General features: G+C 34.0%; 1 protein-coding gene across 2 annotated transcripts in view; it reads left to right on the top strand.

Annotated features, from left to right (window-relative positions):
- Spata6 (spermatogenesis associated 6) overlaps positions 1-23208 on the top strand; it is a 118541-nt gene that overhangs the window by 13221 nt on the left and 82112 nt on the right. For both annotated transcript variants that reach the window (XM_005318014.5, XM_005318012.4), the window contains exons 2-3: positions 6893-7030; positions 8520-8568. In XM_005318014.5, coding sequence (XP_005318071.1) covers positions 6893-7030; positions 8520-8568 — 187 coding nt within the window. The remainder of the gene's footprint in view (positions 1-6892; positions 7031-8519; positions 8569-23208) is intronic.

Here is a 23208-nt window from a genome sequence, read left to right as displayed (position 1 = left end):
TTCTTTTACTAAGCACAGCATTTATACTTGTTGTGGCATATATCAGTTCTTTTTTCATTTTTATGGTTAAATAATATTCCATTGTGTGGATATACCACATTTTGCTTATCCATTTATTAGTTGATGAATAGTTGGGTTATGTTTACTTTTTTGATATTGTGAATAATGCTGCCATACCTGCGAATACCTTTTTGTGTAGACCTTTGCTTTCAATGCTATTGGGTGTATACCCAGGAGTGGAATTGCTGGATTTTATGGTAACTCTGTTTAATTTTTTTGAGGAACTTTCAAACATTTTTCCATAATGACTGCACCATTTTATGTTTCTATCAGTGATATATGAGAATTCCATTTTTTGATTTTTTGTTTATATTTTTATTTTAGGCATCCTACTAGATGGGAAGCAATATCTCATTGTGGTTTTGATTTGTGTTTTTCTAATGACAAATAATGTTGACTGATTGAACATGTTTTCATTGCTTATTGGCCATGTGTTTGTAGATATGCTTCTCTATTTTTTTCTCGTGCTTTGGGAGCTTCTGTAAATGCATGTATGTTTATAACCTTATGTCATCTTGATATTTGTCTTACATGTGTTTTTAATAGTTACATAATTATAAGCTGTCTTTGTCTCTAGTAACAATCTCTGTTTTAATGTATTTTGTCTGATATTTGTAGTCACTGGAGCTTGATTCGGTTAAAGCTTGTATACTACATTTCCTCTATACTCTTACTATAAACCCATTTGCATCTTTGAATCTCAAGTGTGTCTCATGTAACAGCATGGAGTCAGACAATAGTTTTGTTTTTTTTGAAAACTCACACACATACTAACAATGTGCAAAAGAGAAACATCAAAGTAACGTGATTTCTCATTAGCCCAAATAATTCAAAAACTTATACTCATTTTTTTCTATAGAGATGGCATAGTATATGGAATTCTAAGGAAACAGTAACTTTTAGGAGAAATCATTGGGTTTATGAAGACTATTCAATGGCCTGGGACAAATTCTGTTTTGCACTTAGAACAGACTATAATTGATAGCACAGTGCTATGTAACAAACAGTCTAGGTGTGTCGACAGATCAGTCTTCCTGTGATGTGAGTTTAATCAGTGAAAATAGAGAAGGAGGTAAAGGTGACTGTTTCTTCTTTGGTGGATTTGGATGTTGGGATGATAAGAGAAATTTGTGGAAAGCCTTTCCCTATACTCAGTGGGGCAGAAACAAAGGAAGGTCAGTTTGACCCTGAGTCTGAGGCAGGTTCTAATGCTTTTTAATTTCCATTAGATAAAATTGCTCACCATGCCCCAAATGCCATACTCTTGTTGTCTTATTCTCTGGGTCTCAACAGTAGTCTTTTGTGTCATTTTTTTGTTGTTTCACTCAGCCTAATGTTTTGAAATCTAGCCATGTTGTGTTTATCTCTAGTTTTTCCTTATTGCTAGAAAGTGCTCCCTATTATGAAAATCATTACAATATATGTAACCTTTGGTGTCTAGCTTCTTTTCTCCTCTTTGTGTAGACAAAAAGTCAAAGGAAGAAGAACTGAAACTTAGAGAGTAAACTGGAGATTACAAAATGAGGTAGAGGTGGTGTATGCTCAGGTCTCCTTAGCAGCCCAAATGGACTACTTTGTAGGCTTTAGGATCATCTGTGGAAATCTTAAAAGGGGGGGGGTATATATGTGCTGAGTTGGAATGAGGGTGCCACATGGTTTATATAAATTAGGGCCACAGGGTAGATGCTGTTGGGGGATTTGAGCCGTGTGTACACATTTCTTTGAGAGGGACTGGTCTTTCCTCCATCCCTAGATAACTGCTAATGTTGAGCTGCTTATTTTTGCTGAATATGATTACATGTTGTTTTTTTGAGCTTTATTCTGAAGTTCACTTTTGAGGTCATTTTTTTTAATGCTGGGTTCTGGGTCTGGGTTATTGGATAAGATATTTAAATCTTCCAGTTGTTTCTCAGTGAACATAGTTCCTTTCCTTTGTTAGTGCTTCTGTTGCTTGCCTTTAGGAAGGATCTCAGAGCCTGACATCTTTTAATCCAGATGTACATGTTCCTTTGTTAAGATCCAGGGTTAAGAAGCTATATGATAGTTTGTTTGTTTGGTATTGGGGATTTAACTCAGGGGCATGCCCACTGAGCTATATTCCTAGTCCCTCTTCTGTTTTGTTTTGTTTTATTTTGAGACAGGGTTTTACTAAATTGCTTAGGGCCTCCCTAAATTGCAATTCTCTTGCCTTAGTCCCCTGAGTCATTGGGATTATAGGTATGTATCACCTCACCCAGCTGGATTATAGTTTTTAATCAAGTCTGCTCTTCTCTCTCTCTCTCTCTCTCTCTCTCTCTCTCTCTCTCTCTCTATTTTTTGGTACCAGGGATTGAACTCAGCACTCAACCACGGAACCACCTACCCAGCCCTATTTCGTATTTTATCTAGAGACTGGGTCTCACTGAGTTGCTTACTGCTTCACTTTTGCTGAAGCTGGCTTTGAACTCATGATCCTCCTGCCTGAGCCTCCCAAGCTGCTAGGATTATAGGCCTGCACCACTGTGCCCAGCTCTCTCTCTCTCTCTCTCTTTTTTAATTAGAATGTTTAATTAATTTACATTTAATATTACCATAAGATAGATTTAATTCTATCATTTTACTATTTATTTCTATATGTCTTTTTTTCTTTCTCCATTCCTCCATAGCTGACTTATTTCTCTAGTGAACCATTTTAATTTCCTTGTGTCTTTCTTTAGTATTTTAAATGGTTGTCCTGATATTTACAGTTAACATATTCATTTTTAATAATATAGTGCTGATTAATACCAACTTAATTTCAGTTGTACACTTTTGAAATGCTGTTGTTTTGTTCTGTTCTCCCTCATCTTCTTCATAATATTATTCACATATAAACTGCATCTTTGTACATATAAGCCCATCAGCATAGTATAATAATTGGTGCTTTATTTAATTGTCCTTTATTTTAGAGAAATAAGAGGAAAATATATTTATATACTTTTTATATTCACCCTTTCTGGTGCTCCTTATTTTTTCATGTGGTTTTGAGGTGCTATCTAGTATCCTTTCATTTGAATCTGAGGGACTGTTTAATATTTCTTTTCAGGGAAGTTCTTCTAGTGATGAATTATTTCAGTTGTTGTTTATTGGAGACTCTCTTAATTGTCCTTCCTTTTTGAATACTTTTTTTTGGATATTATTGAAAGTTTTCTTCCTTTAAATAAGTCATCACACTTTATTCTGGTGTCATGTTCATTCTTATTAAGGATTTCTGGAACCTGATGAATCAGTTTTCTCTTTTTGCTTTCAAAATTCTCTGTTGAGAATTCTTTTGACTATGTTCTACTGAAAATTTGATTATGTGTGTAACATGGAGTTCTTTGATCTTATTGAATGTGTTGATTGTTTTTCTTTAAACCTTAGGAGTGCTCATCCATTATTTCTTGAAATATTCTTCTTGGCCCTTTCTCCTCTCCATTTGGGGTTCCCACTATATTTATTGTGCTGTGCTTGATGGTGTCCCTTTAGGTCTCTCAGAATGTTCATTTTTGTTTTCATTCTACTTTTTTGTTCCTCAGTTTGGGTAATCAAAAAAGTCAGCTTTTTTTTTTTTTTTTTTTTTTTTGTCACTGTGACCGAAAGACCTGACAAAAACAATGTAAAGGGAAAGTTTATTTTGGTTCATGGTTTCAGAGATTCAGTGAATGGTCCCCCACTCCACAGCTCTGGGCCCAAAGTGAGGCAGAACCTCTGAGTGGAAGGCTTGACAGAGAAAGCAACCCAGGACATGAAAGCCAGGAAGTAGAGAGAAAGTTCCATTCAACAAAGGATGAAATATAACACCCACAATCTACTTCCTCTAGCCATATCCTACCTGCCTATAGTTTTCACCCAGTCAATCCCCAGCAGAGGATTAGTTCACTGATTAGGTCACACCTGACATAATCTTGTCATTACATTTCTGAAAATTCTTGCATTATCTTACACATGAGCTTTTGGGGGACACACCTCATATCTAAACTATAACAATAATTGACACACTTTCAGTTAAGTTTTTTCTTCTGATAGCTCATGTCTGTTCTTAATTTCTTTAGTGAATTTTTCATGAAAGTTGGTAATTTTCAACAGTTTGGTTCTTCTAAAATATTTAATTAGTATCTATTGTTATTCTCTATCTGATGAGATAGCATCATCAGATAGATAACTTTCCTTTTGCTTTTTAGTCAAGATTTCCTTTAATCCCTTCTACATATTTATGATAGATTTTAAGTTGTTGTTTAATAAGCCCAAATTCTGGGCCTCCTCAGGAACATTAGTATTGGCTGCTTTTTCTGTTTGTGGGTCAAGCTTTGTATTTCTTTGCATATGGTAATTTTTTTAAAAAAACTGGACATTTTAAATAATATAGTGTAGAATTCTGTAAATCAGGCTGTCTCATCCCTCAGGTTTATTGACTATTGTTGTTGCTGCTCATTTATTTATTTATTTTCCTGAATGAATTGTGTAAAAGTATTCTTAGTCATGTGTGACCACTGAAGTCTTTGCTTAGTTAGCTTATGGTCTGTTAATGATGTGACTTATATTTCCTTAAATGCTTTGAACCAATGAATCTCTTAGCTTTTGCTAAGGATCTCTCTGTGTATATTGGGATATGCTTTCTATGCCTTGGCAAGCAGTTTGCAGGTTGGCATTAGTTTTCATTTCTAACTTTATCAGAACTTCAAGGTCAGCCAAAGATGAGAGATTACAGCTTTTTCAGCTCATTTCTGAGTGTAAGTACAGCCATGAACATGTTTTTGATCTTTTAAATCTTTAAGAATATGGTTTAAGGAAACTGCCTTGCTTATAATTTTCTATTTGTCCCATCTGGTTTTCATTAACCTCCCTTTTCCTGCTTTCTTTTTGGATAGTTGTTAAATATTGTTTTTTAAAATGTCGGAATTTGTAGCATTGTACTTGAGAAAAGCATTCATGCCTTCTTGCATATGTTACAAATTGGAAAGAGACTTGGCAGTTCCAGTAAGCACAATTACAGCAGTGTTGTGCAATAGAAATACAACATGGACCTCAAATTCAAGCCAAGGATATATGTTTTTTTAAATTTTTAGTGGCTACATGAAAAAATTGAAAGTAGTAGATAAAGTTAATTTTAATAGTATATTTTATTTATATCAATACATTAAAATATTAGTCTTTCAACATGTAATTAATATAAAATTTATTGATATTTTACATATGTTTTATATTAAGTCTTCAAAACCCAGTATATATTTTATGTCTATCATCTATCTCAAATGTGGCTAGCCACATCTAAAGGTCTAAGTGGATAGTCACTTCTTTGTTAAATAGCAGAGATTTGGAGGGACTTTAATTTGATTGTAATGAGAATAGAGTAGGAAATGATACTATAGAATATTTGTTAAGAACCTTTAGTTTAGTGATCAATTGTGAGTAATTAGGGCAAAAGTGGAAAACAGAGTAAGGGAGAAATGGAGGCAAAATAGCTGGCCAAAAAATAATCTTGACTGCTGTGTACAAAGGGACACGAAGTCTTAATCATTCAGTGCAATAGAGTGTGTTGGTATGACAGGTGATATGGGTTTTAAGCTAACAATAACAGTAGTTAGTATTGATGAATGTTGTCAGGCCCTGTTCCAAGCGCTTTGAGTGTATTAATCTTATAACTCATTTATTTTTAGTGAGTAGGTCACTTAAAAACTTTCTTGGATTTCATGTATAAAATATCTGAAGTGGACTAGATAATCTCTGAACTTCTTAGTACTGATGGTCCATTTCTTTTGCTACAAATGATAAAGAAAATAAAATTTCTGTCCTCATGGAATTTATAATCAAGTAAAAGAAGTGAGGCATCTCCCTTCATTAAAAAGCACATAGATAAGAATCTTACCTTAAGAGAATTTCAAATGCTAACTAGAATTTAAAACATTTTTTTGTGTAAAGTAAATTGTGTAGGAGACGGCAGTTGATGTGTGCCTAGTAGGAGTAAATGAGGAGGAGATGGAATGAAGTAGTAAGGAGTTTCTACTCCTTAGGTTATTTTAATATTTGTTATGTAAGTAATAAAGAGTGTGGGGGCAAGAAAGTAATGTGTGTGTTCAGAGAACAATAAAAATAAACTTTGAATGTACTGTTAGGGGTTGGAAGATTGGATAGTATTGCTCTGTTGGACTCAAATCTTCAGGAATCTTGATATCCTATTAAGAAAGAGTATGGTTGATCAACTAGCATTGGAATATGGCAGAGACTGGATAGACTGTGCTGTGTATTATTTAGAAACTCAACATTTTCTGCCTAATACTTTCTGTAAATTATAACTAGGATAATTAAATGCAATTTAATATTTAAAAATTCTTCATTGGGCTAAAACATTCTCTAGCTTTAAAAGTGTAATGTTGCTTTTGATGGGGGTATCTGTGGACGGCTATTTAGTTTGATGGAGATCAGTTTGTGCTTTTTTGTCAGCATTTTTTTATGCTTTAGTATAATGTTTCTTTTTTGCTGAATGTTAATTCTTTGTGATTAAATGATACTCAATAACTTTATGTCAGCATTCAACATAAAATGGGAGCCTAAGGCTTAGTGTTTAAGACTATTAGTGTCTGTCTTAAGAGCCAATACACAGTGCTTCAAATGTGGCAAAAATAACCAAATGGAAAATCATAGATTTCTCAGTGATGGAAAATAGAAAAACATTTCATTTCATTTGGTCTGTAAACACTAGGTTTTTTTTCTCTTTTTACTTGTGAATAGTTTTATTAGGTTACCAGACTACTATTTTTATGTAATACCTGATAATGCATTTTAGTAGAATATCTCACAGAATTTATATATCCATTTATCTAATTTCTTTCAGGTAACTTGTCCAGGAGTGGTGCTGAAAGACAAGGAGGACATCTATCTTAGCATCTGTGTGTTTGGCCAATACAAAAAGACACAATGTGTCCCAGCCACTTTTCCATTGGTCTTCAATGCCAGAATGGTGTTTGAAAAGGTTAGTTCAAATATCAGAACAAGTATTAAAAAAAGAGTTCCAATTTTTTAATAAAAGCCCACAATAAATTATTATTGCTTACTGTGTGCTTTGGTTTAATTCAAAATGAAGGCCATATTGCTTTTGATTCATTATTACCAATTGCATTTCTTTCTTTGTTTTTTTCTTTCTTTTTTCTTAATTTTTTATTTATATATGACCGCAGAATGCATTACAATTCTTATTACACATATAGAACACATATTTTCATCTCTGGTTGTATACAAAGTATATTCACACCAATTTGTGTTTTAATACATGTACTTTGGATAGTAGTGTCCATCACATTCCACCATCATTTCTAACCCCATGCCCCTTCCCTTTCCCTCCCACCCCTCTACCCTATCTAGAGTTTGTCTATTCCTCCCATGCTCCCCCTCCCTACCCCACTATGAATCAGTCAGCCTTTTTATTATCAGAGAAAACATTTGGCATTTGGTTTTTTACAATTGGCTAACTTTACTTAGCATTATCTTCTGTAATTCCATCCATTTACCTGCAAATGCCATGATTTTATTCTCTTTTATTACTGAGTAATATTCCATTGTGTATATATGACACATTTTCTTTAGTCCATTCATCTACTGAAGGGCATCTGGGTTGGTTCTTTTATTTTTTTTTAATTTTTGTAATACAAAGGATTGAACCCAGAAGTACTCTATTATTGAGTTACATTCCTAGCCCTTTTTGTATATTTTTTTTTGAGACAGGATCTTGCCAGGTTAACCAGGTAGGCCTTGACCTTAGAATCCTGCTCCTTCAACCTTTTGAATATCTGGGATGATAGGCACATCCCACCATGACTGGCTCCCAGTTGTCAGTTGTCTGTCCTCCTTCCATCTTCCTTACTTCCCTCCCTCCTTCTGTTTCACAAATAATTTTACCTAATACCTGCTCCTTTCCATAAAATGGATTAGCCACTGGAAACACTTGGTAAACAAGGAAAAATCCTCCCCTTTTGGAGCTTATTAAGTGCAAAAAGAGAATAAATACAGGGCAAGGGGATGAGAGAGGATTGTATATTTTAAAGGGTGGTCAAAGAAAACAGTAACATTTAAATTGAGCCTGAATTATGACACCAAGTCAGTTATTTAATGGTCTAGGGGGAAAGCATGTTAAGTAATGGAATAGTAAATTTAAAGGCTTCCTATTGAGAATTAGCTTGCTGAGGTGGAGGAGCACCAAGGAGGTGGATTTGATCATAGTAACATAAGAGGAAGAGCTAACAGATGATGTAGGAGAGAGTCAGAGCCATCTATAAAATTTATTTATAAAGTCTTTCATAATAGACATGAAAAACAGAGAAGAATGGATAGTTATGAATATCACATGTTTCTTGGAAAATGAATGTTTTGAGAATGGGAGGGAAAAATCAAAGATATTCTCATATGTAACTTCCTGTCACTTCCTCTCCCCCATCCTGCTTCCCCCTACATCCTTCCCACTCTAGGTGTTCCCTGAAGCAGTAGACCCTGGAGATGTGGTTGCACAGCTTGAGTGTAAGTTTTTAACTTTTAAATTCCTGAGTCTTAGACATTTTAGAAAGTATCATCCTTATGTTTTTTTAATCCTGGGTTACATAAAAATTTGAAAGAGTATAATAAAATTTCAAAAATCTTGAGCTGAGATTTTTTTCCACACTTTTTAGAATTTCATGATAATAAAAAAGATAATAAAAAAGAAGTTGTTTGGTGTAGTAAATCTAAGAAATATTCCTCTTCCTGTTTTTGTCAATGAAAAACAAAGAAGGAATTATTTAAATTTTCTATTGGACAAGATGGTATGGAGTGTTTGTGATATAAGGATAGAGACTCATGTTAGGTGGGTTTTGGCCCTACAAATAAAACTGTCTTTAACCTTAGTGAATTACAAATTAAGGGAGTAATAACAGGATAAAAGTAAGTAAAAAGACATATGCCTTTTAATTTTGTCTTACATTCACTATTTAAATAAATTATTTGCAGGAGATATTTTTTCAAGGCTGAGGATAACAGTAAATCTATCATAGTACTATGAATCAACTACAAAACTATGTAACTATTTGTGAGAGTAGCACTGTAAAAAAGTGTACACTTGGAGAACAGTTTATTGAAGCTCTGGATATGAAAGGGAATACTATTATTTATCCTTATATTTAGAAAGGACCCTGGAATCACCAAATTAGTTGAACATATAACTGTGGCTCAAAAGGACAATAATATTGGGCATCCCCATCATCATCTGTCCTTGTCACACTTTCTTCCCTTCCTGCTCCACTGAACTCTAGCAGTATAGAAACATGGAATCTGGAACCATGCTAGAATCTGAGTATCTATGGAGAAAACAGGCCAATCTGTCTTCATGCAATGTATTGTTCAGCGAATCTTCTCCAGAGAACTATTTTTGGCATATGCCTGAGTCTTATTTGTTATTTTATAGCTGTTTGTAGCACTTGGTTTTTGTATTTTCCACTGCTAAGTAACTGTTTGGGGCCATGAGTAAAATTTTAAAATTTTTCCATACTCACTAGCTGGGACATTATATGTCTTGAGAACATGGGAGGTCTTTCCATCTTTTAAGGTATTTTTCAATTTCTTTCTTCAATGTCCCATAATTTTCATTTTGAGATCGTCTACCTCCTTGTTTTGATTAATTCCCAAGGGTTTTTTTGAGGTTATTGTGAATATAATAATTTTTCAATTTTTTTTCCTCAGCAGAATACTGTTGGAATACAGGGTAGCTATTGATTTGTGAATGCTGATCTTGTATCCTTCTGCTTTGCTGAATTATTCATTAGGTCTAGAAGTCTTCTGATAGAGCTTTTTGGATCTTCTAGATATTGGATCATATCACTTCTATTTTTCTCTTTATATCCCTTTAATTTCCTTCTCTTGCCTGAGTGCTCTGTCTAGAGCTTCAATAACTATATTGAATAGGACTGGTGAGAGTGGACATCCTTGTCTTTTTCCTTATTTTAGAAGAAATGCTTTTATTTTTTCTTCATTCAGTATTACATTGGCTTTGTGTTTGTTATATATAGCCTTTATGATGTTGAGGTGAATTCCTTCTCTTCCTAGTTTCCCCACGGTTTTTAACATGATTGGATGCTGGATATATCAAAGGCCATTTCTACAACTATTGAGATGATCATGTGATTCTTGTATTTAATTCTGTTGATGGTCCTGTATTACATTTATTGATTTGTGTGTGTTTCATTCTTGAGACAAAATCTATTTGACCATGGTATATTCTATTCTTGATATGGTTGATAATATTTTATTAAGGATTTTTTCATTTATGTTCATCAAGGATATTGGTCTGTAGTTTTCCTTGATGTGTCTTCATCTGGTTTTCCTATTAGGGTACTGACTTCATAGAATGTATTTAGGTGTGTTCACTCACTTTTAGTTTCATAGAATAATTTGAGAAACTGGTATTAGTTCTTACAGATCTGGTAAAATTTAGCTGAAAATCCATCTGGTTGATGGACTTTTCTTTGTTGGAAGGCTTTTAATTTATGTTTCAACTTCATTACTTAATAGTGATTTGTTTTTCTGTATCTTCCTGGTTCAATTTGGGCAGGTCATATGAGTCTAGAGATTAATCAATGTCTTCTATATTTTCCAGTTTATTGGAGTATAAATTTTCAAAGTAATTTCTAGTGGTCTTCTTGAAATGCTGTATGGTGATATCTCCATTTTCATTTCTAATTTTGTCAGTTTGGGTCTTCTCTTTATTTTGGTTAGTTTTGCTAAGGGTTTATTAATCTTTTTGAAGAAACAGTTATTTGTTTTATTGATATTTTTTATTTTTTATTCTCAATTTCATTAACTTTGGCTCTGATATTTCCTTTCTTTTACTGATTTGGGGATTAGTTTTTTTCTTTCTTTTGCAAGACCTTGAGGTCTAGCATTAGATTTATTTGGAATCTATTCTTTTTATGTAAGTACTCAATGCTATAAATTTTCTAGATCTGACTTTGTTCTCTCCCAGAGATTTTGATGTTATATTTGTTCTCATTTGTTTCTAAGAATTTCTTGATTTTTCCTATGATTTCTTCTATGATCCATTCTTCATTCTAAAATAAGTTTGGAAGGGTTCCCTTCTTTTGTATTTAATGGAATAATTTGAGGAAGGGTTGGTTTTATTTCTTCTTTAAAGGTCTTGTAGAACTTGATTGAGAATCCATCTGGTCCTGGGCTTTTCTTTGTTGGCTTTTATTGGTGTCTTCTATTTCACTGTGTGAAATTGATCTGTTTAAATTGTGGTCTTCCTGTTTCAGTGTGGATAGGCCATATGTAGAAATTTTTCAGTGTCCTCAGATTTTCTATTTTATTAGAGTGAATTTTCAAAATAGTTACTGATTTTTATCTGTATTTCAGTAGGTCTGTTGTAATATTTCTTTTTTTATCCTGAATTTTAGTAATTTGAGTTTTCTCTCTTTCTCTTTGTTGGTGTGGCTTAGAGTTTATCAATTTTATTTATTTTTTCAAAAAACCAACTTTTTGTCGATTCTTTGACTTGTTTCTTTTGTTTCAATTACATTGTTTTCAGCTCTGATTTTATTTCCTCTCTTATACTACTTTTGGTGTTGATTAATTCTTTTTCTAGGCCCTGGAGATGTAATGTTAGGTTATTTATTTGGTGATTTTCTATTGTTTTAATGCATGATTTCAGTGCATGAACTTTCCTCTTAGAACTGCCTTCATAGTGTTCCAGAGATTTCGTTCGATACGTCGTTTGCTATTCTCATTTACCTCTAAGTATTTTTTAATTTCATTGTTGATTTCTTTTGCTATCTATTTTTCATTCAGTAGTGTATTATTTAGTCTCCAGGTGTTAGAGTAGCTTCTATTTTTTATTTTATTGTTGGTTTCTAATTTTATTTCATTATGATCTGACAGATCTGACAGTAGTGCAAGGCATTACTTCTATTTTTTTTTTTTATTTGCTAAGAGTTGCTTTGTAGCCTAACATATGGTCTACTTAGGGAAGGATCTGTGTGTTACTGAGGAGAAAATGTGCTCAGTCATTGATGGATGAAATACTTTATATATGTCTGTTAAATCTAAATTATTTATTTTGGATGATTTAGTTCTCTAGTTTCTTGATTTAGTTTGTTTGGAGGATATATCTAGTGGTGAGAGTGGGATGTTAAAGTCATCCAGTATTATTGTGTTACAATCTGTTTGATTCTTGAAATTGAGAAGGATTTGTTTGTACATAGATGCTGTATTGTTTGGGTCATAAATATTTATGATTGTTATGTCTTGTTGATTTATAATTCCTTTAAGCAGTATGAAATGTCCTTCTTTGTCCCTTCTGACTAACTTTGCTTGAAGTCCACTTTATTTGATATAAAGATAGAAATCCCTGCTTGTTTATGAGATCCATGCTATCTGAGGACAACAGCCAGTGTCTCTTTGGGGGGTTCTTCCTGCCCAGGGGAATCTCAGCCACCCTAAAACTTATAATCTCAAATAATTAGCAAATAACCAAGCTAAATATTCAGAAATATATTTAAAAAAGTGAAGCCCCTGATAGATCTAGTCCACATGGATGCTGGAATTAGACAAAGGAAAAATGGCTTGGTGGTTTATTTAGGGAGTACATCAAAGGCAGGGATAAGGTTTCAAGGGTGTAGTCTTACTTCCTGATATATTGCAGTCTGCAGGTTGATTGACGTCTTAGCAGGTCACACCTATTTCAGGTGCTGTGTGTGATCTTTGTCAGAGCTTGAGGGAGAAGTTCACCTGCATCAGGTGGTCAGTCCCTGTGGGAGGTGCCATGGGGAGTTCCCAATGCCAGACTTATCCCTTCAGGAGGCTACTATGTTGTTCATGAACAACAGTCCTCATACAGCCAAAGGACAGACTGTGAAACGTGAATAATATGATTTTCACTGCCCTTTCGCCTTCAGTCTGTGGATGTCTTTGCCTATGATGTGAGTCTCTTGAAGACAGCATATTGTTGGGTCTTGTTTTTTAATCAAATCTGCCAGTCTATGTTTTTTGATTGATAAGTTTAGGCCACTTACATTCAAAGTTATTACTGAGATATAATTTGTTTTCCTAGTTATTTGATTTATTTATGATGCTTCATTTGAATTCGTTTCTCCTTTGATTGATTATTCTTTTAGTGCAGTTATTCCCTTTTCTGGTTTTTATTTTTATTTTTTATTCTTATTCATGAAATATTTTGCTGAGAATGTTCTATAGTGAAAGCTTTCTACTTGTGATTTTGTTGTTGTTGTTGTTGTTTTTGTTTATCATGGAAGGTTTTTGAAAAGGAAAGTGAGGAACAGGGAGATGGGTGAGTGAGAAACAAAAGACGGAGACCAGGCAGAGATACACATAAGAGTTGATTTGTCAGAGCTGACAAATAAAGGCACATCTTTCCGTATACGGAAAGAGTCAAAACAAGGCTTGGGGTTTGAGACTTTTATGGGGCAGGCTCAGGGATTAGAGCTGGGTGGGTCCTAAGGCTGTGGTTAAGGGCGGGGTTGATATGAGTGAGTGGTGAGCCTTTCTCAGAAACACCCTTGGGTGGAAAAGTGAAATTTTTCTTAAAATGGCAGCTGTCACTTAAGATGGCCGTCCAGATGCTAAACAAGAATCTTAAAGTTTTTATTTCATTGTCAAACCTGAAGCTTAATTTTGCTGGGTATAGCATTCTTGGTTGGCATCCATTTTCTTTCCAAGCTTGGTATATATCATTTCAAGACCTCCTAGCTCTGAGCATCTGAGTTGGGAAATCAGCTAAGATTTGTGTTTGTTTCCTACCAAACATAATGGGAGCCTTTTTCTCTGGCATCCTTTAAAATTCTATCCTTATTCTGTATGTTAGGCATTTTCATATTAATGTGCCTTGCTATGGGTCTATTATAATTTTGTATGTTTGGGGTCCTGTATGCCTACTGTATTTGATTTTTCATTTCATTCTTTAGGTTTGGGAAATTTTCTATTATTATTTCATTGAAAAGATTGTGTTTTCCTTTGGTTCGCATCCCTGTACCTTCATCTATCCCTATAAATCTTTAATTTGGTCATTTCATGTTATTTCTTGGAAGTTCTATTTACAGTCTTTTAACATCTTTTCTCCATGATCAACTTTATTTTCAAGATTATATATTTTGTCTTAATTGCCTCTAACTCTGTCTTCCAGGTGATGTAGTCTATTGGTCATGCTTTCCATTGAATTTTTAATTTGGTTTATTGATTCCTTTATTTCAAGGATTTCTGCTTGATTTCTTTTCAGAATCAATCTTTTCAGAATCTATTTATCTTTATTGAAGTGATCTTTCACTAATTGTTTTTTCTCTCTGAAGTCACTCCTTAAGTCATCCTTTTCCTCGAGGATCCGTTTAACAATTTACATTCTAAACTCCTTCTCCAACATTTCTTCTACTATGGTGTCAGTGGATTCTGTTATTAGGACAACTTGCTTTGTTTGAGGTTATTTTTTTCCCTTATGTTTTCATGTTATTTGTGTCTACCCATCTAGCAGTGTGCTTCTGAGTCAGCACACTTTCTACCCTATGGACTTTCAATGTCCCTGAAGGTTTCCAGTACCTTGCTGTAAAGGGGGAGACAAATGATGTCAGCAACCAATGTAAACAATATACAGTCTTAAACCAAATATCTCCTGCTAAGACATTACAGTTTTGTCACAATAAACAGAAATGAAATGTACAATTATTTTATATAATAAAAACAGCAAGTTTGTTAAAGGGTTTACAGTTTCAAGTCATGGGCAAGGGGATAATAGAACTAGAGTAGATTGTGATGATTATGAGTAAGGAGGATAGAAGACAGAAGTAAAAAATTAAAGGAAGAGTGGAAGAGGGAGCTATAGAGGTTGGCTGTCAGCAAGAGAAAAGAGAGAAAGAGAATCAAGGGAAATGTATAAATGAGAGAAAATATATGTAAAGTAAGAATTTAAAAAAATTAAAAATAGAAAAAAGTAAAAGAATAAAAAACAGAACTGAAATATGCTGATCAGACCTCCTAGTTCTCAATGAACTGATCCATGAAAAAAATTGGTTTCAATAATGGTAGAAATGAGAAGGGGGAAAAAAGAGAAAGAAAAAAGAAAAAAAAAACTCTATGAAAAGTTGGGGAATTCTTTCCACTGGCGATCTAAAGTTTTTTTTAGCTTCCATTTTCTTCCCTAGTGTGGAGTGTGATGTTTGCTCCATCCTCAGGATAGGGTTGCTAGTGAGAGGATGAATTCTGGAGGCAGAGGCAGGGTTTAGGCTTAGGTAGGCTCTAGTCTCTTCACTGAATGCCAGTTGGTTTGGAGATTTTAAATCCGCATACTTCCGGGGCCCAGTAATTGCCAGTGCACACTGGAAGGCTGTAACCTAGGCATCTCCTTTGGGTTCCACTCATGTGGTGTAGGAGCCAGTTCTTATTTCATGATGTTGCCTGCAGAACCCATGATTCTTGGCTTCAGATTCAGTCTCTAAACTCAACTCTCTTGCCTCTGTCCTTTCTAATTACCTGCCAGGTGCTTATCTCCCAGCTGGTCCATCAAGCACCTGGTTTGAAAGGGGAGGGAAGCTGGGTGTATTTGCACTAGCAGATGTCCCCTGTGTAAACCTCTCTCCATGCTTGTTTTTCTCCTGATCTCTTAGACCCAGGCTGTCTCATGCGTGGGTTAGACAGGCTTGTTTTTTGGGCCAGACTTGGGTCTACCAGAATTGGGTTCCTCAGCTGTCACTTGGGGCCAGGCTGAAGATGCAAAATGGTTTTTTCCTTTGTCCTCTGCGTGCCACCAGGAGATGCAGTTTCCTTCCTGTACAAGGATATTGTGTAGTGGACCAGGCAGAGTCTTTGATCTCTAAACTCTTCATACCCAGACACGCCTCAGTTGTTCCTAAGATGTCTGTGTTTTTATTCCCTATCACTCAGTATACTGTGTTCTCAGGGGGACCCTTCTGACTTTTGTATCTGGCTGCTGCGGCAGCTGCAATGGCTGTGGCGCTTGAAATTCCTTCCCTATTTTATCCAATCTCCTGATTCCCCGGTCCGTTTTGAGTGTCCAGTATTAAATTCCAGTGAAGTCCCCCTTAATCTTTGTCCTTTCACTCACCTTGCAGTGAAGCTGTCTATCTGCTTTTCTTGGTTTCACAACAGGGAACATCTAGGAAAATGATCTCTCTCCCCATCTTCTTCTCTCCCTACTACCTTATTGGACACTTGTTTATGGTCTATCTTAAGGTCTCTCTTTGAAATGTTATCCAAGTGTGCTTATAACAAAATATATTTTATGACCTTGATTGAACTATTCTATATACATCTAAAGTCATGCACCACTTAATGACAGGTATCCATTCTGAGAAAAGTGTTGTTAGTCATGTGAACATCATAGAGTGCACTTACACAAACTTTGGTATTCTACCTACTACACACTTGGGCTATAAGGATAGTGTGTGGCATATTCTTTTATAAACTTAGATAGTATGCTGTTTTTCTGAATACTAGGCAATTGTAATACAATGGTCAATATTGTGTATCTGAACATATCATAATATAGAAAATATAAATATAGAAAATCTACAATAACAGAGTACTAGAGGATAGAGATTTTTCAACTCCATTATTAAGAGGACCACAGTCTTATTTGTGGTTTGTTGTAAAACACAACATCATTATGCTATGCAGTGCTATTTCTAACATTTAGGTCAAGTGATTGGTAATAGGTCTTCTGTATTCTGATCTTAATTTTGGGAGAAGTGTTTGGTTACTTTATTAATTACTAAGAGAAGGGTATTTAAATATCTAATGATAATTATTTGTTTCTCTTTTCATTTATATGACATACTGTATCATATAATGTTATGGTTATTAACTTATTGTCCCTCAGTACCAAATTCAGTATAGTTTCTTCTATAGAAATTGATTTGGGTCCTTTAAATATTTCTTTTCTCTTCAGTTGGCACTAAAACTTTGTTCATTAGAGGGCCATCAAGAAATATTGCAGGAGGAAAGGATTTTGCTTCCAGGTACTGGTGTGTTCACTTGACTTTTCCCAGCATTAGGCTTCTGAAGCCCTTGTATCTTCTAGCCAACCACAGCTTCTCTTAGCTGTCCACTTTTTGGGTGGTTTTCTAGCAAAGTGCTTCTGGTGAAATACTTCCCTGCAAATAGCTGCCCTGATACCATAGAGGGAGGATTTTTGATAACTTACAGAAGGTAGATCTCCATTAATGCCACTGATGTGGCACTAGAGTGACATTTCTTTTAGTGGACCAAGGTGGTCCTTCCTTCCCCAAGATCTGGACGTTCACACAGAGAAGAGTTTGGGAAGCTTTTCCTTAGGTATTTTGTTTGAACTGTAGGGATAATGGATTTTTCTCTACCTGCTACATCTTTCTATATTATCCCTCAATACTTGTATACCCTGTTATAAGTAATAGCTTTTATATTAAACTTTGCCTGTGTGACTTGTCTCTGTTAATTGGAGCCAACTCATATATTTATGTTGAATTAATTCTGATCTCATATACATTTATAATTATTGTATCTTCCTGGATCTTAACTACATTTATGTTGACAGAATTCACAGTAGCAAAATTACAGTCATTTCAGATTTCAAACATTTTCTATCAATCTCAATAAAAGGCTTCTATACTTTTCATCAGATCTTAAGATCTATTCTAATCAGAGTATGGAGGGATGTATAGTATGCTGGTGGTTTGGCCTGCACTTGTTCTACAGTTCCAAGAACTGTATAGATCTCTAATGAAAGGGGAAAGGGAAGGAATGGGTGCTGATGAGGCAGCTCATGGATGAAGCTACAGTGAGTCTCCATGCTATTGAACCTTTAAATGTGAACAGTTATAACAGAAATGATAGAAACAACCTACTGAGATAAAATGTAAAATTGAACCCAAAGAAGTAAAGCAGTTTGGCTTTGTGCCAATGGAAGCAAATGGAAGCATTTCAAACAAGGGAAGTTACTGATTCTGACTCTTCCAGAATTTCCACTTACCAATTCTTAGAATTGTGAATTGCTTGTATCATTTCCCATTGTTTAAAATACAAAATTAATGTGTTAGTCTAAAATTCAAAAGTTTAGTAATTAAGAATATCTTATCTGAAACTAAATTGAAGATGATTGAAATACTCAAAGGATCTTAGGACCTTCTTTATATGATGGACAGTCTCACAAATGGTCAGATCTGTGAGTGACCTCAGATAAAATGATTACAGTAGTCCTTGACAGTATCACTTAAAATGTCCTTTGTTTATTATTATTGGTAATTTTTTTATTTCTGTAGGTATATTGTAGAACTTACCAATTCCATTTCACATTGTATCTGCACATCAAGAAAACTCCAGAGAACCAAAATCACTTTAGGCTTTTGAGAAAAATATATTAATGATTCTCATACACACACACACACACACACACACACACACACACAAGTGTACACATATAAAATTAATATATATTGAATGCAAGTGATAATTAAAGCATAATAAGGCAATTTTACATTCATATGCAAGGTATTCTCTTGAAAAATATTTTCTGGGCCTGTAATTTACTAGAATTATATTACTTATCCCTAAACCATATACTAGGAACCATTTTTACTCAAGGAAGAATGAAAATGTTTTCTACTTCATAGACATCTACCTATCCTTTTTTACTGAAAGTTTACACATTTTTACACACACACAGTACTACGACATATATTAAAAAGTTCTCCCTTCATGGCATGTTGCCTCACTTACTTCCAGTCACTGCTCAAAGTTATAAATAGAAAAATTTTCTCTTAAAACATATAAAATAGCATCCCCTTTGGTCAGTGTCTTTGTCCCATTATTTTTAGCATCGTAACTTTTATACCAGGATACTTACAGTGTTTAAGGGTATTGCCATAGTGTGGATATTGAATGTCTCCCAAGGTCTGTGTGTTAAAGTCTTGGTCCCCAGGGTGGTACTGTTGGGAGGTGTTAGTAACTTTAGGCTGTAGGCTGTAGGGCATTGTGGGAAGTCTTTAGGTTATTAGGGATGTGCCCTCTTAAGGGATTGTGGGACCTCCCTCTCTTCATTACTCACTCCTGCCATGATGTGCTGCCCTCACAATAGGCCTGAAGTATTAGGGTTAAATCTTGAATTGGAACTTCATACCTGTGAGCCAAAATACTCTTTTCTCTGTATAAGTTAAATACTTCAGGTATTTTGTTATAGTGATTGACTACCACAGATATGCTGTTAAAATTTCTGCTAAAATAGGAGATGTTCAAAAATAGTTAAAATAGTTCAGTAGTAGCTCGGGGCCAAAAAAAAAAAAAAAAAAGAATGGACTTACTGTTTTTCTTCCTAGAACTGATATATTATTTATTTTTTATTTTATGTCTTAGAGTGTCAGCTTTATAAGGACAGAGACTTTCTCTCTCTCTTTTTGTAAATAACTTTTTATTTATTTTTATTTGATGCTGAGAATTGAACCCAGTGCCTTTCACATGCTAAGCGAGCACTCTACCTCCTGGCCATAACTCCAGCCCCCAACATTTTTTCTCTTGTTCACTGTTGTATCCCTAGAGCATTTAGCAGAACCTAGAATATGCTGGGTATTTGATATCTAAGGCATTAAATAAAACATAAATGCATCATAAAACTGCCTCTAATTACTATTTTTATGACTATTGAAAGTGTCCTATTGAGATGCCTATTTATAACGTTAAAAGCCTTTCATTAGAAACATATTTTGTATTTGAGAATTTATAGTAGAGTAGCTATTTGGGCCTAATTCCCTTCAACATTTTGATAAAGAGAAAATATCATCTTTCTTTGTATAGCAGTAGATTTCTAGGTGTCCCTGTTGAGTTACCTTGTCAATAGGGAAAACCAGCATTTTTGTTTGAGCACCTGCTTCTGAGCTTCTAGGAATTAGTAGTTACCTAGTATCTGGGATATTTGAAATGCTTTCAGGTGAGGATTTGAAGGCTGAGAATAAATCCTTCAAAGTCTATGAATGAGAGTATTCCAGACTCAGTCCTCTGGAAAGCTTGTAGGGCTCTGGATTTATATTTTAAATCCACAATAACAAACATATTCCATCCAACTTATCTTTATAGTGAAAGCAGGTAAACAGGCATTTAGAGGAAATTATAACAGCAATTGTTTTTGCTGATACTGCTAATAGTACTCTGGCAATTTCTCTTAAGGTAGTTTCTGTATCTTTTTGATTTACTATATGTGAGTAGGATTTCTGGGGTATTATAGTACATTTAATTTGTAATTCACACTAAAAATATATGTTAATATGAGAATTTTCACAGAGGAAGGAGAAAATTGTCCTCTGTTATAAGATAAAGAACAGCTGTAAAATGAGATTAGTTATACTATATGCTCCAGTAGATATAATTTATAGTAAGTTACTATTTGGTTTATAGCAGCATTAGTTTTCTATAAAGATTTTTTCTTTAATAATTTAAGGTCTTTCCCCTGAAGTAATTTTTTTTACTGCAGTAAAGTATAAACAACATAAAATTTGCTATATTAATCATTTTAAGTGTATAGTTCAGTGGTATTAAATACATTTATAATGTTGTACAAACATCATCATCATGCATTCCCATAATTCTCTTCATCTTGTAAAATTATAACTCTATACTCATTAAACAGTAACCCCTTAATTTTCCTTACCCCAATCTCATTTTAACCCCCATTCTACTTTCATGCTCTATGATTTTAACTATTACTGTCAGTGGAATCATACCTAGTATTTGTCCCTTTTTGACTAGCTTATTTCTCATAGCAAAATGTTCTCAAGGTTAATGTTGCAGCATATGTCAGAGTTTCATTCTTTTTGAGGATGAATAATATTGTATGTTCACACCACATTTTGCCTATCTGTCAGTGAATATGTGGGTTGCTTCTACCTTTTATCTATTGTAAATAATGCTGCTGTGAACACATGTGGGTGTGTTAGGCAGCTTTTCATTGTCATGACAAAATACCTTAGAAACAAGGAGGAAAGACATTTTTTTTTTTTGGCTCTTGGTTTCAGAGATTTCAGTCCATGGTCAACTGGCTCCATTGTTTCTGGGCCTGTGGTGAGGCAGTACATCATGGCAGAAGGGCATGATGGATCAAAGCTGTTCACCTCATGGTGGCTGTAAGCAGGGGATGGGGACAAAATAGATACTTCAAAGTCACAACCCTAGTGACCTCCTTTCTTCAACCAGGGCCCCACCTTCTACAGCTTACACAATTTTCCATTAACACCATCATCTAGCACTGACTTAACACATGAGCCTTTGGAGCATATTGCAAAATCAGACTATAATAGAATGCAAATATTCTTTGAGTTCCTACTTTTAGTTGTTTTATACATATATATTCAATTGTACAATTGCTGGATCATATGGGAATTAATTTTTTTCGAACCACCAATATTGTTTTCTGTAATAGCTATACCAATTTTACATTCCCACTAACTGCTTAAGGGTTTCAATTTCTTGCTGTTTTCTGTTTTTTTTTTTTTTTTGATAGTAGCCATCTTATCCGGTTGAGGCAGTATCTCATTTTAGTTCTTGCACAATGGTAATATTTACAAAGCATGACTGCACACACACACACACACACACACACACACACACACACACACAGCTTTTCTCTAATCAAAAGCATGAAAAATCTTTTATTGGAAAACATTTTACATGTATACAAAAGAAAATAATGAAAACCTGTACCTACTACTTAGTTCAGTAATTATCAATTTATGGCTAATATTTTTCTATCTAATTATATCTCCTTATTTCAGCTCCCCTTTTCAGATTATTTTGAAGCAAATATTAAGACATCTTATTCTTTTATTTATAAGGATAGCTAACCTAAAGAATCAGTAGTACTGTATCACACCTAAAATGAACACTTTCTTAATTTTAACAAATATACACTAATTTTTCATTTTCCTATTTTATAATTTTTCAAGTAATCTTTTACTTGAATTGTGTATCTATACACAAACACACACACACACACACACATATATATAAATATCCACCATACCTTGTAATTGGTTGATGTCTTACAAGCATATATAATCCTTTATTAATATTTAACTCTTCTTTAATTACACTTGATGTTTGTGATTTTCTGTGTAACAATCTTGAGAAGTATTTTCCAGTACTTTTCTAGATACCTTATACTTTTAAACCAGATTGTAATCTCATTTAAATCAGATTACAATGCTATTTCTAACTGTTGCTGGTACAGAAAATATATACAATTAACTTCATAATTGATCTTGTTTCTAGCAAACTTGCTATGTGCATTAATTTTAAAAAATATGACTTATGATTCTTTAAGATATTTTAAACACACATCTCCTTAAGTAATAAGAAATATATTTCTCTTATTATAATATCTTTTATTACTTTTTATTGCTTTACTATATTGCTTAGAACTCCAGTAAAATGTTGAAGTCAATGATAGCAGTAATAGCAATGTATGAAGTAAATGTCTTACTCTTGACCTCAGAGGGAAAGTTTCAACTTTCACCACTTGATATTTGCTTACTTTAGGTTTTGGTTAAAAGCCTTTATCAGATTAAGACATTTTTCTTCTGTTTTTGATGCTGCTTTTTTTTTTCTTGTAAGTAATGATGGCTCAATTTTATGAACCATTGTTTTCTACTTTATTCTTTTAATGTGGCACCTCATATTGCTTTATTTTTTTAATATTAAGCCACATTTATATGTTGGTGGAATTGATTTGATAATATTTGGGTTAGGATTTTTACATATAGAATGTCATTTTCTTTTCTTGTGAGGTTCTTGTCAGGTTTTAGTATCAAGGTTTTGATGGGATATCATAAAACAGTTTGGGAAGGGTTCCTTCTTTTGTTGTTTCTTGAAAGAGTATGCATATAATTGGCATTTAAAAAAAATTGAAATAATTTGCCAGTGAATTTGTCTGGATTAAAGTTTTCTTTTTGTAGGAATTTGATTTTATTCATATATTCTTACTTTGAAGTAAATCTTAGCTGTCATATCCTTTCATCTATAGATATATGAATATCTAAAATATAGGACTTAGTCACACCTAAAATGTGAGCAATTTTTTAATATTAAATATCTCCTTAGGTCACATTTTCCTAATTGTGCTATGGTTGTTTATGTTTTTTAATTGGAATTGAG

This window comes from Ictidomys tridecemlineatus, chromosome 11, assembly GCF_052094955.1.
Source record: "Ictidomys tridecemlineatus isolate mIctTri1 chromosome 11, mIctTri1.hap1, whole genome shotgun sequence".
NCBI lineage: Eukaryota > Metazoa > Chordata > Mammalia > Rodentia > Sciuridae > Ictidomys > Ictidomys tridecemlineatus.
The sequence above is the reverse complement of the archived record's forward strand: the minus strand, read 5'-3'. Positions and strand labels throughout refer to the sequence as shown.